Here is a 17,825-nt window from a genome sequence, read left to right as displayed (position 1 = left end):
AGCACTTTTTCAGACAACAAACAAAGAGGAAGCATTCTTTGCTTGGTTTTTACAAGCAAAAGCACCAGCAAGGAAAAGTGATCAAGGACACATCCCTGAACAAGGACCGGGCAACTCCTTGTTCACCTCCCCTCACAAGGAAATGCCATTGCTTGTATTACATCAGGAATAAGAACGAAGGGAACTCAAATGGTTGAATTAAAAGAAATTACAAGATCCTACTGAAAAAGAAATCTGGCTTCTTCCTGCCTAGTGGGACTATGCTGCTTCCTTTGGAACTAACAGGTCCTTTTTGATGTGCTCGGGGATGTATTGGTCTGGCCCTTTGTACATTGATGAAAGCTCTGGCCTGCAGGCTCTGCCTGAAAGAGACGAGTACAAACTACTGCCTCACCTGCCTCTTGTCCTCTTGCTGTAACCTCGTGCAGCAAAGTCTATCATCAGTTCCTCGCTGATCCTGACTGCGCTTTATTCTGAAGGAAAGGTGAGGGAATTCCAAAACCGGTAGAAAGTTTCCATTCAGGATTTTTGTATAGAGCTTTTTTTTCCCCCCCAAACTTCTGAACTGATACTTCAGCATGGTCTGTACAATCTGTGCCAAGTGTGAAGGTAATTCAGCACTGCACAGCAGCACCTTGAATCACTGTCTCACACCCAGTTCAAGTTGGTACCACCATTTGCCTGCTTAGACAGGCTTTCCTTGCAGTGCTGGTCACAGATTTGAACCATGCAGCTCGACTGCTGTTCAAGGGTCTCACTAGGGGAGAAGATATCTTTTGTTTCCTGTGCTATACTGCTTCTGCTTTGTCCTGAGGAATGTGAGACGTAATTCTCTAAATAAAATTGACAGAAAACAAACATACACACACAACAACCTCTTTCTCTTATCAGTCTTTCCAAACCATCAGACACTATAGCCTACGTTTCGTCCTAACTCATCGTGCTTCCAGGAGTGATAGAAAATAAACTGCCAGTCAAGGGCCGAAACCCAAAAAAAACTATTTTGCTCTCCTAAGTTGCACAACACCCCTATGGAGGGCAAGCGTGTGGCTTAAGTGCACATGTGAGTGCTGAGTCCAAAATTGAGTATGCCATTGATCACAGCCCTTTTATCACTGCTGTTCAGCCAGCTATCACATTGGTCTGGCACAATTTTGCTTTTGTAAACCCATATTGATTATTGTTAGTCATCTCCTTGTCTGTAATGTTTTTGGAAGAGATTTCCAGGAGAATTTGTTCTACCACCTTTTACCTGGATTGAGAAGAATCTATGCAGCCTGTAGTTCTCTGAACCTCACCCTTTCTGAAGATAGGAATTTATTTTCATCCTTTCCTCAGGAACCTTCCCTGATTACCAGGATCTTTCAAAGGTAAACGAGAATGGCCTCCCAATTACATTATCCTGCTCCCTCAGAGCTCCACTCATTGGTATGACCATCAGATCCCATAGACGTGTGTGTATCCAACTTAAATTATTTATTGCCTTTGTCCTCATTCCCCAAGAGTAAGTCTTCCTTGCTCCAGATTCTCCCATTGGGCTCATGGTCTTGCAATTGCTGAAGGCTAGGCTAGTCTTACCAGTAGAGACCTAGACAAAGAATACATTGACTACCTTGGCCTTTCCCTTTTGTGACCAGGTTCCCTGCTTCATAACAGGCTCCAGCTAGGATGCTTATTTTCCCTGTTTGTTCTGCTGCCAACATACCCATAGAAACCTTTCTTCTTGACCTTCACACCTTCTGATAATTCAACTTCACTTGGGCTTTGACTTCCTTAAACCCAACCTCACATGCTTGGACAGTATCTCTATATTCCTCCTATGTCATTTGCCACTGCTTCCACTTCTGTACATTTTTATAGTTGATTTTTTTCAGGAGCTCTCTGTTGATCCATGAAGGCTTTCTGACACCTCTGCCTGGTTTCTGGCTCATCAGGGTAGAGTGTTCCTGAGCTTGAAGGAGATGATACTTGAAAACTGACCAGCTCTCACTGAGCCCTCTTTCCCCCAAAGCAGTATTCCATAGGAGTCTTCCAAGCAGTTCCCCAACGTCAGCTCTCCTGAAGTTCACAGCTGTGATCCTACTCTTTGATTTGACAACTCCTTACAGGATCCTGAAGTCCACATCTCATAGTCACTTGCTGCCATGGTTGTCCCTGGCTTTCATATTACCAAACACTTCTTCCTTATTCATAAGTAAGAGGTCCGGCAAAGTGCCTTTCCTTGTCTGCTCCTCGACCACCTGTGTTAAGAGGTTGTCACTGCTCTCCAGAAACCTCCTGGATTGTTTGCACCCCGCTATGTTGTCTCTCCAGCAGATATCATGGTGGTTGAAATTGCCCAGGAGAACAAGGGCCTGCAAACACAGGGCTTCTCCCAGAGGTTAGAAATGGCCTATCAGACAACCAACACAATGTCACCCGTCTTGGTGTGCACACTAATCTTGACCCACACGCTCTCAGCTGGCTTGTTACCCTTCCCTAGGCGAGGCTTCACGTGATCCTGCTGCTCAACCACATTAAGGATGACTCCCCCTCCGCTCCATCCATGTCTGTCCTTCCTAAAAGGCCTTTATCCATTCGTGGCAGCACTCATGCTGTGTGAACTATCCCATCAAATATCTGTGGTCCCAACGAGATTGTAGCTTGCAACTGCACACAGATCTCTAATTTACTCTGTTCATTTCCCATGCTGTATGCATTAGCGCACAGGCACTTCAGAGGCACCTACCTGTACTGATTGCTCAAAAAGGGTATAGGAGCTTTCCCTATAATGTTGTCCTGGGGGCACTTAATTATGTACTATGTGTGAGATGAACCTGCTTTAGCCCTGTTTTGTTGATTATGAAGTCTTTCTTCTTCACATCGTTGTGTACTCTTCGCTTACCAGCCCTTTCCACCACCTCCTCATTTGATTGTTTATCAGATCATTTCAGATATGTGGGATGTGGAAAATCAAACTGGCCAACTGTGCTCCCTTCACAAAACAGCAGGAACACATCTCAAGCTCACCATATGCAACAACAGCAGCCCAGAGCTACAGCAAAATCAAACGCACAACGAGGGGCTACAACCTTCCTCTGCAACAGCAGAAGTACACAGCCAGTCAGCCCAGGAGCAAAAAGAGGCCCTCCAAAATAATAATAATAATACATATAATACATGCTGAGAGGCTTACTTCAGCTCTGAAGGCTTATATTACCTCCACCATCTCCTTTGGTGGTCCCCCTGACTTCTTACCTGAATGGAGTTTCACTAAGCCACAGCCTTAGAACTGTTTGTATGTCTGGGGAATGCAGGAGAGAGCTCTGAGCTTTTCAGTCCAGTAAAACACACACCCTTTGCCCAAGATGGAGAAGAGAATACCAGTTACAGCCTGAATGGAAACCACAGAAGTCCCTGCTCCCACACTCCTCTGCTCCACTGTCAAATTGGTGTGCTCATTCCCATGAAGAATTCTCTCCTTCCAGGCAGAAGGCAGCTGTCTCTATCAACAGTTGATTAAGGGACCTTTCTCTCTGCAAACACAGCCAATAAACTTTAATCTCTTGGAACCTCTATGGATCATAACAGAAAATACCTCTGCTCTTCCTTCAGTATGTGGATATTCCTTGTAAGGCAGTGCCTGCCTTAAGATCTGTTCAGATCCAAGGCAACAATGACTTGCAGTTCTGTGGGAAAATGCTCAAAGGTGCAGCCATGAAAAACACCAGCCATCTGCTGGGCTGCCCAACCCTTCCCACATAGCCCTACAACGTGGCAGACGCAGTGAAAGATAAAAGCTGCTGTCAGAATCTCAGAACAACGTCCCCGTACAGCTGCCTAAATTGCATCAGTCACTCCTGTGATCTTTAATTCTACCCTTCACCTGCTCATCCTGATGTCTAGCTCACTGGTAGACAACACAAATAGCTCTCAAGAGGCACGTCTATGACATAAGTTTTAGAAGAGCTGTTCCTTCAGAACATACCAATGCAAGATAATTATTATGATCTGCATTACTCTAATTCCAGGTAAAGACTGGAGTCCCACCACAGTGCACAACACACAGTCTTACAACATGAGACAGTTCCTGCCTAAAAACCTTATCATGTCTTCAAAGAGATAAAACAGGCAAGGACAGAGGGTCATGTTTTTCCATTTTATAGATAAGGAGCTAAGCCCACAGCCAAATTCACAGGAAGTCTTTATCAAAAGAAAGAACCACATCCCAACTTCTGGGATTGCTGTGACATATCTCTCAAAAAAGCACATCCTCCTCAGTGGGTAAAGGTGAAAAATGAAGAACTCCTGGATTGTATCACAAATACAAGACCAGCTCCATCCACACCTAAAAAGTAAAAGCAATAATGTTTCCCATACATACCTCAAACTCCAGATAGTGGTCTTTCAGTTTGTAATCATCTACTTCCTTTCCTTTCAGCTTCTTGTCAGGAGGGTAAGAGCGATGTTCAGCAAGCTCAGTGGAGATCTGCTTCAGCTTAGCTTCATGAGATTTCAGCTGTTCATCCTTCAGAAACACGAGGCACATAAATTACAGAATATAAAATATTCTATAAGCAAATGGAAGTAAACTGAGATCCTTTTGCAATAACAAGTAAGTTCTTTCTTTCTTTCTCTTTACTAATTTTAATTAGATTGATCAGGCCTGTTTTCCCAATCCCCTGTCCCCAACAGCTCTCTCAAAGGCATCCAAGCAAAGTGGCCAACTTTGCAGAAAAACTCAGCAGTGAGCAGATGCCACTGGAAGGATAGCAAACCTGTCATCCCTTGCCTTGCTGGGAGCAACGGAAGCAGCTTGCTGTAGAGCATTACTGACAACATGACACTTCTGCTCTAATACATTTTTGGCAAATTAATTAAGGCTGTTACACAGAGTCAGACCGAGGGCAGAATGAGACAGGCAGAGACCCTGCCTCAGGTCTTTGCAATATAAAAGTAGCTCCTTACAGGACAGAGAGGACAGGGTCCTTACTTCCATTTCTATGCTACTGAACGTCTGTGTTTTCCTTTTGTTCAGAACAATGCAACAAATCCAGGAAAGGAAGGGTTGTCCTCTCCTAAAAAGGTATCTCATTTTGCTAAGCTGCTACCAGCTTTTTTTCCCCACTGTGCAGTTGGAGAGAATGAGGAGCTGCTACTCCCTCTTTCTAGGCAATTTCCTTTATCATAATCCCAGGCCCACTCACTTCCTCCAGTCCATCTGTCAGCTAACCTTCCCTCAGCTCAGAAGGTTTCCAGCTCCTGCTGCATGGCCTTCTGGCCATCTCTAGGCTTGGATCTAAAATTATGTTTGATTTAGGTAAGTCCAAAATATAGACACAGTCATGCAACCCTCAATGACTTAGGCAGAGTCATAACAGCAGGTAGCGCCCAGCTCAGCTAACAAATATTTACCTAGCCTCAGAAAAGGGGACTGCTGCCAGTAGTTGTCCCCCAGTGGTGTGGATGTGCAGCTTGCAGCTTCAAGCCTCTATCAGACTTCTCTGCAGCGCACTGAGTCACACCAAGGACTAAGCCTTTTAGCTCACTGAATTGGAGCTGCAGAAAAGAGCAGAACGGGGAAAACTTCTACAGAGGACAACAGCTGATTCCCAGCTAATCTTGTGTTTCACCTTTTTTTTTTTTTTGTGCAAGAAGACCATAGAAGGAAATATGTGGGATAATTTGCCTCCGCCTATACATGGGTGGGTTCGAACTGATCTCTACTGACTGCCAAAAATCCTTGTTGCTGTTAGTAACTACCCTGGATCTGCTGCTTTTTCTTTAAGTATCCAATCACTTCTTACTTCGTGATAAATTGCTGGTCTCAGTGACATCCTGTTGCAGTGAGTTCTCCAGTCTGATGACAGGAGGTCTTTGAGAAGCCATTAATTTGGCACTTGTAATTTCCAGGGTAGCAGCCCTTTGGTGTTTTTGTGTGTGCAGGCACACCCTCAGAAAGAAGGCACACAAAGCTACTAGATCCTTTCTACGCTGGTTGTTCCTTTGCATATAGTTTTGTCACATCCCTCTGGACTAACCAAGATCAGACACTGAAAGCAAACTCGTTACAATGATCTTGTGCAACCTGTCATGTCCACCACCCTCTCTCCCTTGCCCATGTTATGTTCTCAAGGCATCCTGACTTCCGTCTGACTGGGAAAAAGCCCCCTGAAGAAGTACTGTGCATCATGATTCAGTCCACAAAATCCTAAACAGCAACCAGAGGGATTTGACAATTCATATTTTTTGGTCTGCCAAATGAGAAGCAGCCTGCTGGCAGCTTTTCCACACTGACAGATAAAAGCAGACATGTTTCTGCTTGTCTTTGAATTTATCTGCTTTGAACACTTAACATTCTTCTGCCTTTAGCTAAAACAGCTTATCTTATTTCACTTTTTCTGTCTCCTCTTCTTCAAGACACAAACCACAGGGCTATATTCTATTTTTTCCCTTTCCAGATTAAACAGAAACAGTGAGACTAGGAAACAATGTGCTAAATGGAACAATCACACAGAACAATGATGAGTAAAAAGGCTTTTTTTGGTGACTGGGGGTAAATTATTGAAACCCCATATCAGTATATAAAAAGTATGTATGAGTAAAAGGACAAGTTATTATTATCCTGTATGAGACATGTTTTAAACTTTAACCCAGAATAGAAGATAGAAAGTCGGTCACCACATCACAAGGAAAACGGCTATTGCCACAGAGAGGGAAAAAGCAGGGGCGACATAAAAACACCCTCTTAGAGAAATGCAGATTATGAGATAATGGTTTCTAAGGAGTGTTGCTAAGCTATGAAGATGGCAGGAACGCATTTAAGAAGCAATCCAGCATGAAGAGATGACTAAAAGTTACAGGATTTTATTTGTAAAATTATATACCTAGGGCTGGGATCTATCCCCTCTGCCACTCTGTCAATCTGATTGACACAATCAATAGTGGGTTCCTGTCAATGCAGGAGGAACTGCAGGCATTCATCACATCAGAGTACACAGAGCTGTAGGTTCAAGCACCAGGCAAAGCCAGTTTGAAAACAGCAAAAGTAGGTGTTTGTTCACGCAGGAAGTAATAGATGTGTGAAACTCCCTGCCACAGGTTGTTGTGGAAAATAAAAGGTTATATGATCACAAGGGAAGACCATGGATGCTCAGGTAAGAGACAGCTGATAAATAGAAAAGAAGAAATCCCTCAGCTGATAAGGATTGAAGTCTGGAAAAGTATTATGGGAAAAATATAATTCACGTTTGACTGATGAAATCAGCTTTCGCCCTTTATCACCCCAATAACCCAAACACTCAGGAATACATGCGTTTCTTTTGAAACAAGTGGCAATAAACCCTCAAATTCATAAAATCACCAGCCTGATGGTATTTGAAATGTCCTCTGCAGAGCTATATCCGTGGAATGAATATCCTGTATCTAGTACTAGGCACACTAGTGATTGTTTCTTTCCTTTGGAAATATAAAAGAATTATACTCAAGTCTTCTCCTCCTCTCCCGCTCTCCCGCTACTTAAAATCTTGGCTCAGGAAACAAGCAGAGATTTACCCTGCTAGCAGACATCCACGCAAGCCTATTTCTCCTACAAATACCAGCACTGACAGGAACAAAAAGTAAAGAACCACCTTCCAGGCCCAAGCCAGTCAGAGAAATCTCCATCACCTACCCTCCATATAAAAACAGCTCACCTGAGATAGCTTCGTTGTGGTAGCTGGCAGGAGTGGGCGACTGAACTTCTTCTGAGAGCCAATTGCTGCTGGAAACGGTGGTGCAGAGAAGACAGCAGCCACACAGTTAATCTTGTTGATCCAGGTCTGCATTTCTTCTTGGCTCCTGGGAAAGAAACACATACTGAGAACCTGTTGACTCAGCCTCCTCTCCATCTTCGCTACCCCTTCAATGGCACTTTTGAAGTGAGAATATGAACACATTTCAGTCTGATGAGTCTTCTGGCTCTTGTGAGCAGTTAGTGTCTATAACTCACCCTAACATGCATCTTTTCCTAATCCAAACCAAGTGACACAGGAAGCAGAGGCAGAAAATGCCCTGATGCAGATGTGTGTCCTAAGGTCTCAGCTGTTCTGTACCCAGCAGATCTCTAGGAGGTTTCATGTGGATCTCAGTAGAAACAGGCTAATGTACAAAACTATGAACAGGTTTTTAATGCCAGAAGCAAAAGGCAGGTCATCTGTTCTGTCTGGATATCACAGCCTGAAGAACTTAATCAAATTACTCTTGTATTAAGTACTAACTTTGTTTCTGACCAAAGTGTATCTTCTAGAAAGACATCCGGCTGGGTCCTGATGACATCAGGAGCCAGAATCCAAGACTGCCTTCGGTCATTTGTTAAAATGATTAATCACCCTGACTGTTAGAAGTTTGTGCCTTGTTTCCAAATTGAATTTCCTGCAGCTTCAGCTTCCAGCTGCTGCATCTTGTTATGCCTTTCTCAGCTAGATTAAAAAGGTTCTTAAAACCTGATCTTTCTTTCTCATGAACTACTTGTGCACTTTAATCAAATCACTACTTAATCTTATTTCTGATCAAATAAACAGATTGAACCTCTTAAGCCCCTGCTTTAACTTGCCCAGGCATGAATTTACCCCTCCTAAAGAACCGCTTTCTTTCCTGAACTATTGGCACAAATCAAAAGAGAGCACTTACTGGGCTTGGAAAAGCAGGACCCTCCAATCTGCTGTTTTAAGCTTGAGGACATTGGGTTTCTTCTCATAGTCTGTTGCCTTGGATGCCAGCGCATGATGCACGCTAACTGCATTCTTCAGATCTTCCTCCGACAAAGCCTTTTCTGGCTTGTACTCATCCTACAGGAATTAACAAGATAAAAAATGGCATCTTATTTCTCCATGTGCTACTCCTCTTTCCTTAACCTAAGAAAAAATCTTGTTGCATAGTCATGAGAAGTACCAAAGTATGGGAACTGAATGCAATATGACTTGAGCACTTGCCGTTCCCACTAGTTTTTAAATCTCCTTTTTTGGTTTTGGGTGGGTTTTTGTTTTGTTTTGGCCTCTTCGCAAGGGAGAAGTAGTTCTGCTACCTGCCTTACAGAAGAGAGGTGAACAAGGAGTATCTGATTATCACAGCTACAGACTATTTGTCTTCACTTCAGGAATCCTCCACGGACAGCTCTCCAACTCCACTACTCAGCTGCTAGTTCCTGCTTGAGTTCTCAGCTCCCACTGCTCAATTTTTGTTTTTTCTCAACTATCTTTGTACTTCCTTCTAGATAGGCCCTCAACAGCAGAGAAGCCTTCCTATCAGTCTCCACAAAGCAAATATAGCAACATCGTTTAAACCTCTCTTTTGCTATGCTACCAAGGAGGCATGATGCTAGCAGTGACTGCTGTGCCAATGCATTGACAGCTTTATGACCCAGCACCATCACACAGCTTCTTTGCACATCTGCAGCCTTTATTGCAGAAACAAAAAGGAACCACCCTGGGTGACTGGGTCAGCTCCAGGTTACATCACGTTACACAGTCTCTTTGCAACCACAGAGCTGTATGTCCTGCAGGAGGGGATAGCTCCTCTGGGCAGGGTCTGCAAATGACAACCACAGTATGGTCCTGACACGGCAACAGTACCACTCCTAACAGCAAATTATGAAAAACAGGGACACAAACTCCTCTATGTTGCCATTATAAGACTGGAATATCCTGAGCAACAGGAGCTGGGTGAGTGGTGTAGACACGAGTTCAGATTAAGGCCCACCTGACTATCAATGTTTTTCTGAATATACGGAAAGCCAGCAGCTTTAAGGAAAAAAATCACTCGTCAGCAATGCTGCACCTGTAAAAATAATCACAAAATTTCTTAGGGAGAGGCCAAAGCAGCCTGCAACTGTCTCTACTGCTCTCTCCTTTGATATATCACAGAAATCAGTCTCATCTGAAACACCCACCAAGGGAGTGGGTATGATGGCTGCAACACTCAACAGTAATTCCCTGCAGGTGTCATAATTATTGATCCCTTCACTTGAACACAAGAGTGATGAGGCCAGGTTTAGCAGACAACAGACTGCAGAACACAAAACATGCACAGGGACAACATTAGCTTAAACACCCGGAGAGGTACTCGTCCTGGAGAAGAGCTGTTTGACGTGCAAGAATTGATTTAGAGGGCTTATCTGGTGGTGCACAGGCAGAGGCTGCAAATGGAGGCAATTAGACCACTGCTAAGGGCATCGGTGCTCTCACCAGTGAGATGCTGGATTTGCCAGGGCCTCTCCAGGATGTGTTTCACCATGGACAACCTGATGCTTGGACATTTCTCCAACACACCAGGGAGGAGACAGCCTACCAGCAATATCGTCACTGCAACCACTCCGCTGGGGGACAGGCAAGGGCACCACCCACCGCAGACCCATGGCAGGACTAATGGCAAGGCACTGCTCCACAGGTGGCCAAAGCACAGCCTTCAATCCAGCTGCCTGTGACAAATGAGGGTTTCAAGGTATGGTAGAGAGCTAAGCCAAATGCCTCTCCCCTTTCATAGATGGGTCCCAGCAAGTTTTGGAAGGATCTTCAGATCACGATGTACTTCGCCTGCTTCCATTCAGGGCACTCCTAAACCTTCTTCACGGAAAATTTGGGAAAGTCCCTAGCCAAAGGGCAAGAACTGCAGGAAGCTGTCCAACACCTGGCCCAGCCCGATCTTGAAGATGAAGGAAGCAAACCCCAAGGTCAAGCCCCCTGCATCATGGGTACCAAAGCTGATTTCTTTGGTAGTAGCTTTGGGGTAGATGACTGGCTTCACTACCCAGGGGCACTGAGAAAATTCAAGGCCAGGAAATGAACTTAGATCCCAAAAGCATGCGTGATATTCTGGCTTTCCTCAAATTACTGCCGTGAGACATTGACAGCTATTGCTTTGCTTGGTGTCTCCCAGCCTTCTCTGTGAGACGAATCCAACAACCACAACTCACTCTGGTGCCTAACCCTGCTCCAGAACAACTCCACATTTGGGCAGCCCCAGAAGCAGCCCTGACCCAAACCCCTCCTTATCAAGGGAAAGAGTTCAGGATAATCCTTGCTAATCCTGCTGGATCCGCTGGCTGCCATCTACCTTGACAGCTGGGGCTCTGCCAGGCTCTCCACCAGCACTGATCGGCATACCGGAAACATCTCCGAGGACTTGGCCAGCCTCAGAGAAAGTCGGAGGGATGTGAAGGCGCTGTCAAAATTCCTCCCCTAAGGCCTCCAAGCTCTTCGTAACCGGCAGGGAATGCTCGGGGCGCGGGAACACCCCTGTCTCATATGGCTTCAAGGACAGCACATGCTCTGGAGTGCTGGTGTCAGCACAGAGGTGGAGCTGAAAGGAGAGGCAGCTCACTAAAGTTAGACCACGGCAGCGGCAAGAAATATATGAGGAGCCAGAAAGGAAACGCGACCCCTGCATTGACTGAGGGCTGCTGCAAGCGCTGCACACCACACAAGTACAGGCTGAATTTGTCTAAGACTCCCAATGAACGACTTTCCCATTTTCTGCTGACCCAGAGTCAGCGTGTTTCTGTATCCATTTTTGATAGACCAAAGAACGGCAATGGGTTTTTTCATCAGCCAACGTACCCGTGGGTGGATTTCTCTGCTCAGTTGCATGTGACAGATGCAAAATTATTTCTTTCAGAAAGTCTTGTCACTGATCTCTTTACATCATTATGGCTTTTTTTTCCTCCTCTCTCTCTTTTTAATTTAATGGAGGAACCACGTTGGAGAAAAGTTACATAAAAATACTTGAAATCCCACATTATAAGGTGTATAAGATGTTACAAACCTCACAGCAGAGCTGAAACATGTCGCCCGTGTCGTGCCCTGCCTGCCCATAAGCAATTTCAAGCAAGGAGGTGAGGTCAGCCTCGTGTCCTCTCCTTACAAACCTCTCGTCTGCATGCACATCACATCCCATGTCAGTCTAGAGAACAGACATTCTGTCAAGCTCCTACTTTCCAATTTCCTCTTGCTATAAACAGAGGGCAGGAAATTAACCTTGGCCTGAGGATGTCCAGAGTCAGGGCGAACATCCCAAACATGTCAAACTTCTCATTTTATATAATATTGTGCAGGCATGTTTAGTTGGCTAATTGTGATAGCTTCCACTGAGCCCCTCCGGTGGCTTCTGTGCTCACTAATTCAGAAACCATCTCTCTCAAATCACTCATTAAAAAAAGAGAAACAATATGCAGCACAGTAATTAGCACTGGAGCACTTCCAATTGAAAAAAAAAAAAAAAAGTAAGCAGAGACCAGACTGCCCAGATAAACTCACCTGTAAATCTCAAATGATCACCATTTAAGGAACCACTCTTGTGTATGGTCTTTGACAGCAAAACAAGGCAATGTAGACAGGGATGCAAACAGAACGAAAAGCGAATCAGGCCCACACTACCCAATGGGGGAATCACAGCTGTTAATATTTATACTGGAGTAGTGTCTTGAGGAAACAGCTGAGCTGCAGATGAATACAGAAAGCAATAGTGCAGAGGCTTGTATGTTTGTGTGCGTACAGCACCTAGAACAGTGAGATTTCTCCCTCCTCTGCTTGAATAGCACTCGGTGCAATGAAACTATCATCACAGCTGTTCCCTCCACAGATGTACAGATAATGAGAGAAAGAGGAAAAACTTGTGTGTGCGTGCACCGTGCCCAGTAGCACCACATAATCAGGAGAGAAGGGAAACAGCCATGGAAATCCCTTGCCCATGACGACCACCAGAGTTCGGGATTTCTACAAAGAAAACAAGTTGTTCTAAAATGCTCCTGAACTTTATGAAATTAGGAAGATTTCTGTCTCCTGGTACTTACTCCAGAATTAAACAGTTCAGCAATTTTCACTACAACTAAGGTTAGTCTAGCTGCATGTTTTAAAACCCTGTCATCCTCAACTTCCAAGCCACAGCTTAACAGAGCAAAGATTGTTTCAGGGTTTAAGCAAAGCCCTGCTGGACCTTCTGGAGCTGAAGAGAAACCAGATTATGTTTCACTGCTGTAGTACAAGGCACTGCTGCCGAGCAGGGTTTACAAGCACCTCAGGGAGGCCCGTAGCTGCCCTATCACTCTTGGAGTGAGCCATTTACCATCAGACCCCTCTGTCAACTGTTTTTGGCACTAAACCATAAGTCTTGCTTGTCACTGTGCTGCAGCTACAGAGAAAGTGGTTTCAGAGCTAGGTGGGAAAGAGCAGCTTTGCAGAGTAACTACCCTGTAACCACTGAATTCAAGAGCTGTGACAACTGCAGGATACACAAATAACAAATAAATGAGAACAAGAACTCCACCAATGCATTTTCTTCTGCAAATGTGCAGTCAGATGTGAAACTACTCTCTTGTTTTCCAAGGGATGGAGTGTGATAGTGGTGAGAGCAAACTGCTGCAGAAAATTTGCATGGTGCATCAGCATCTATACATGTTGTCAAAGGAACAGTGTTTTTAAGTAGTATTCCAGTGATACATGCAGCAAGTTTTTAATTAAGACTCTAGAATAGATAGCATCTCCAGTTCTTACCCTTGAATGATTACTAAGCAACCCTCAAGGATCAAACAAGAAATTAATTCATGTGCTATGGACAAGGAACCTTCTTGCTTCTTAGGGAGCCATGAAGCCTTTGCAGGCAACTGATAAATATGACTTCAGAAATCAAAGCAGTTGTCTTGAATTTACACAGGAAAGGGCAAATACAAACCTGCCAGGAAGGCCACTTTACTAAAATTGCAATGTACTGTCACCAAAAGGACCAGAGAGAGGGAAGGGTCAGCTGCAATTTGGGAGACTTCGTTCAAGCCTCCTGCACTGGCTTTGAGCATGTCACACCCAACTTCCAGCCCAAACCTTTTCCTCCTGCCTGCAGATTGCTTTGTCTGCTTCAGCATGTCAGCCCTCTCAAACAGGCACTGAGTGCAAGACCATCCACCTCATAAACCACATGCTGTAAGAATTTGATCCAAACTATTCAAATTTCTGCCTCCAATGAAACCAACATCTTCAGAAAACCAGAGCAGGAAAGGAAGAAACAACATTATGCACTTCAACTTGCACTCCTGACAGTCACAAAACACATTGGAAATGTAAAAGTGCTTTCAATGGACCAAAATTCTACAATGCAGGGCAACGTGGACAGACACCACCGATTTCAATAACATTTCACTTACACTTGGGGTCAAAAAGCCTTAAAAATCTACCTAGCTGCTACCATTTATTTAATTTTGTCAGTTCTCACTCACATAATACATCTCACTTTCCAGAACAAGTTACAGTTTAAGACTTTTATAGTTGAAGCTGTATAATAATACATCTAAGCTTGCGCCAAAAGACTTGAAGGGTTTGAGCTGATTTTTTTTTTTTTTTTTTTTAGACTTCTTGCTGGCAGGGAATAAAATTTGTTAGAAATAAGTGTTTCTATCTTGATTTAGGTAAAAAAAATGGTATCCTCCAGCTTTGCTATGGAGCAGATTCCTACCAAGACAGAGCTGCTGTTAAACTGTTTTGCAGCTGCTCTTGCAGGCATTGCAGAAAAGTATACTGAGAAAAGACTGGAAAGGAGGACAGCCTTACAGGAGGGTGAAGTCATACATATCAACTGCAGTGTTAAAAGCAGCCCAGAGGAATGTATGCAAGACACAGAGAAATGACACCGTCTTTGCTGGTGAAGCTGGCTGTTTTGTCAGTCATGAGTGACAGCAATGGTATAAACTGGAATTGACAGGGTGGACATGTGGATGGGGACAATGGGACTGAACTTGAAGCTGTGAAATTAGGGAGGGTGTCAGTGAGAGGATTCATGTCTGAATGCGTGTGTAAACAGGATGGGAGACAGAGAGAAGAGCTATACTGTGTGTCAGAAAGAAAGGAACCTGGAGGTGGGCTGTGAGAGTGGAGAAGATGCCTGCTGCTTTATCCCTCTTTAATTACTTTCCAAAAGACAGTGATTTCTCCTACCTTCTGCAAGTACAGGACCGTTCCCTTCAGCACAGCATAAAAGGTTTTCCAGCCTCGCTTTCCCCGGGGAGCTGCAAAGAAAACAAATGAAAACCCATTTAACTCAGATCCATTTTTACACTTTGTCTAGGCAACAGGAGAGCTACATTAGTCCTGTGTTAAACCTCCTTTGTACTCTCCTTTTCAAAGGACAATGCAACCCAGCACAGTGCCTGCACATACCTGCTGTGAGATAAAGTAATAAAACAGCCCTGACGACAGCCCTGGACTGGATCAGAAAGGAACAGGAGCAACGCAGAAAACAGGCCAGAGAGATCTGGTCTTTGTGCTCTTGCAGGTGGGTGTACACTGCCCCTGTACAGCTATGTCAGAGCTCTGTGCCGTGGCAGCGCTTTCAGCAGGGAACACCCTTTCTCCATGCCAAAACAGGCTGGCAGGCACTGCTCAGACACAGCTTGAAAATCAACACTTCCCAAGAGCATCCTTCCCTCTTGTAGCTGCTGCACACCCCAGCGGGCACTGCTGCTTCACCCCTCTTCCTGCAGCCACTGGGGAAGCCAAAGAAGTGGATGGAGAGGGGAGCCAAATTAAATCCTAAGAAAAAAAAAAAATCACCCCTCAAGAAACCTGAAGTGGCACTGAAGAGCATAAGAGAGACAACATATCCATCCCACAAATTCCCAGGAACAAGCAGTGGGAAAAGAAGGTGGGAGGGGGAGCAGGGAGGTGAATTCAGCATGAAAGCTGCAGTCTGAAATTCAGCTGTAGTACAGGGTGAGAAGGCACAGGCTGTACAGTCACAGCGACCAGAAGCATCTCAGTTCACTCTCTGCCAAGCACGCACCACTGACCAGCATCATGCTGACCTCAGTACTGAGATTAATACATGACTAAAGCATCACCCTCAAAAAGTGTCTCATTCTGATCTGAAGTCACCAAGTGGCAGTGAAGAAATTACTAGTCCCTTGCTCCAGAGGTTAATCACTCTCATCTTACACAATGAGCATTATTCTTAATTGGCATTTGTTCATCTCAGCTTCCAATCACTGGCCCCTGTTATGTCCTTCTCCTCTAGACTCGTTAAGTGCTTCAGCCCTCAGTACTCCTTTCTTAAGGAAATATGTATAGCATGTAATCACACCACCTCATTAGCAATCCCACACAAGCTGATCTTGGCCCTGCAACAATTACTTTAAGAAACGAAATATGAAAAGCCCTAACTTTAAAAATTAGTTTCATTTTACTTACGACTAGAAAGTTTGAATGTAACTTTTTCAAGAGTCGCATGACAATGAGAGACAAGCCTCTTATGTACAAAGGAAATTCTAAAGGCATGGCCCTAATTACATTACTCATTAAAGGATTATCCCAAAAATGCCAATATCCAGTGCACTGAATAATGAGTGATTCTGAATATTTATAATTAAGTTAATAATGGTAACCATATACAATTACTTAAGGTTAAGTAAACATAAGTTTAATAAAGAAGAACCTATTCAAAACATCCAGTCATCACAAAGAATCTGATCGGTTCGATTACGACATCTCCACTTGGATTTAATTGTCCAGCTGCCAGTCTTCAGGCTGAAAACAGTGACCTCCAAATGCACCTCCTAAAATACACTAGCACAATATGCAAATGCAAAAGAGCTTGGCCTAACTAGAGAGAGTTGCAGTTAGCGGAAACCGACCACAAAGTTCCCTTTTGCCTTCAGAATTCAACCCAACAGTATGGGCCATTGGTAGGCGATCTTCAATAGTGGCTGGGAAAAATACAGATGTTCTGAGTAGCCTCTGCTGTTTCCAAGACCATAAGCTGAAAACAAACTGAACATAAAATCATAGGATCATAGACTATCCCGAGTTGGAAGGGACCAAAAGGATCATTGAGTCCAACTCCTAATTGAAGATAACTGAACAACAACAGACACACCCAGTCAAATCAAAGGCCTTTGATAATTAGTGCACCAAGAATGGAAGTAGGATGAGAAGGAAAGAGGACAATTAAAGTAAATAACAGACACAGCAAGATTATTACAGGGGCAGGGATAAATTGCATGGCATAATTCTGACTGTTACCAAAAGCTGTTGAATTTGTCAGCTATGTGACACAAGACTGGGGAAGAAGGGAAGGAAATACTTAAAGGATTATCCAAGCAGAGATCAAAACCAGCCTTTATTTAAAGACAGACCTAGAGGGGAAGGAAGGCTTGAAACAATCTGGTATAACATAAGGAAAAGGAGAATTATCAAGCTACTACAGACGAGCTGTAATTCACTAGAAATTGTTTTCTCTTCTGTAAACCATGCACTTCATTTTCTTTTAGCACAAAAGATTCACACTGCTTTGCTGCATCATATTACTCATTATGCACATGCATTAGAGTAGCTACAAATGGGACCGAACAATGTAAATCCTGGCCTGATAGTGAGAGTGCGATAATCCAATTGCTTTGTTGTTTGTTATTGCTGCAATTTCCCCTAATGAAGCAGTACTATTCACCTTGAGAACCACACAGTCTCATCGTTAAGTGGCTCTGTGCAGAGATAACGAGGAAGAGAGATGTTAAGTGTGAAAGATACTTACTTTTCTTTCCATCCATATCTGCATGGATTTTCCGAGCCAGAAATCCAGTTTTATACACAGCAGCATTGGGGTCATGAGGGATGTCCAGAAATGGGTTGTTAGAGTTACCAATTCGACTTACAGCCTTCGTCTGGTTCCCATTATCTTTTTCATCTGTACCTTCCAAATGAGATTTTTTTTTCTCTTCTTCATCCCTTAAGAAGTAAGGAAAAAAAGAATGAGTGAGCAACTGACCAGCAAGGTTTCATTGCAGTAATCCTTGTACAGTCCTTGTTAAAACATACCTCCTACTCCATACAGGA

The 17,825-nt window shown here is 43.9% G+C and overlaps 1 protein-coding gene across 14 annotated transcripts in view; it reads right to left on the bottom strand.

Annotated features, from left to right (window-relative positions):
• PSD3 (pleckstrin and Sec7 domain containing 3) overlaps positions 1 to 17,825 on the bottom strand; it is a 107,899-nt gene that overhangs the window by 11,670 nt on the left and 78,404 nt on the right. For all 14 annotated transcript variants that reach the window (XM_068667899.1, XM_068667895.1, XM_068667898.1 and 11 more), the window contains 5 exons: positions 17,524 to 17,717; positions 14,937 to 15,007; positions 8,650 to 8,807; positions 7,674 to 7,818; positions 4,364 to 4,507 (listed from right to left, as the gene is read on the bottom strand). In XM_068667899.1, coding sequence (XP_068524000.1) covers positions 4,364 to 4,507; positions 7,674 to 7,818; positions 8,650 to 8,807; positions 14,937 to 15,007; positions 17,524 to 17,717 — 712 coding nt within the window. The remainder of the gene's footprint in view (positions 1 to 4,363; positions 4,508 to 7,673; positions 7,819 to 8,649; positions 8,808 to 14,936; positions 15,008 to 17,523; positions 17,718 to 17,825) is intronic.

This window comes from Anas acuta, chromosome Z, assembly GCF_963932015.1.
Source record: "Anas acuta chromosome Z, bAnaAcu1.1, whole genome shotgun sequence".
NCBI lineage: Eukaryota > Metazoa > Chordata > Aves > Anseriformes > Anatidae > Anas > Anas acuta.
Note: the sequence above shows the minus strand (reverse complement) of the source record. Positions and strands in the feature narration are given on the sequence as shown.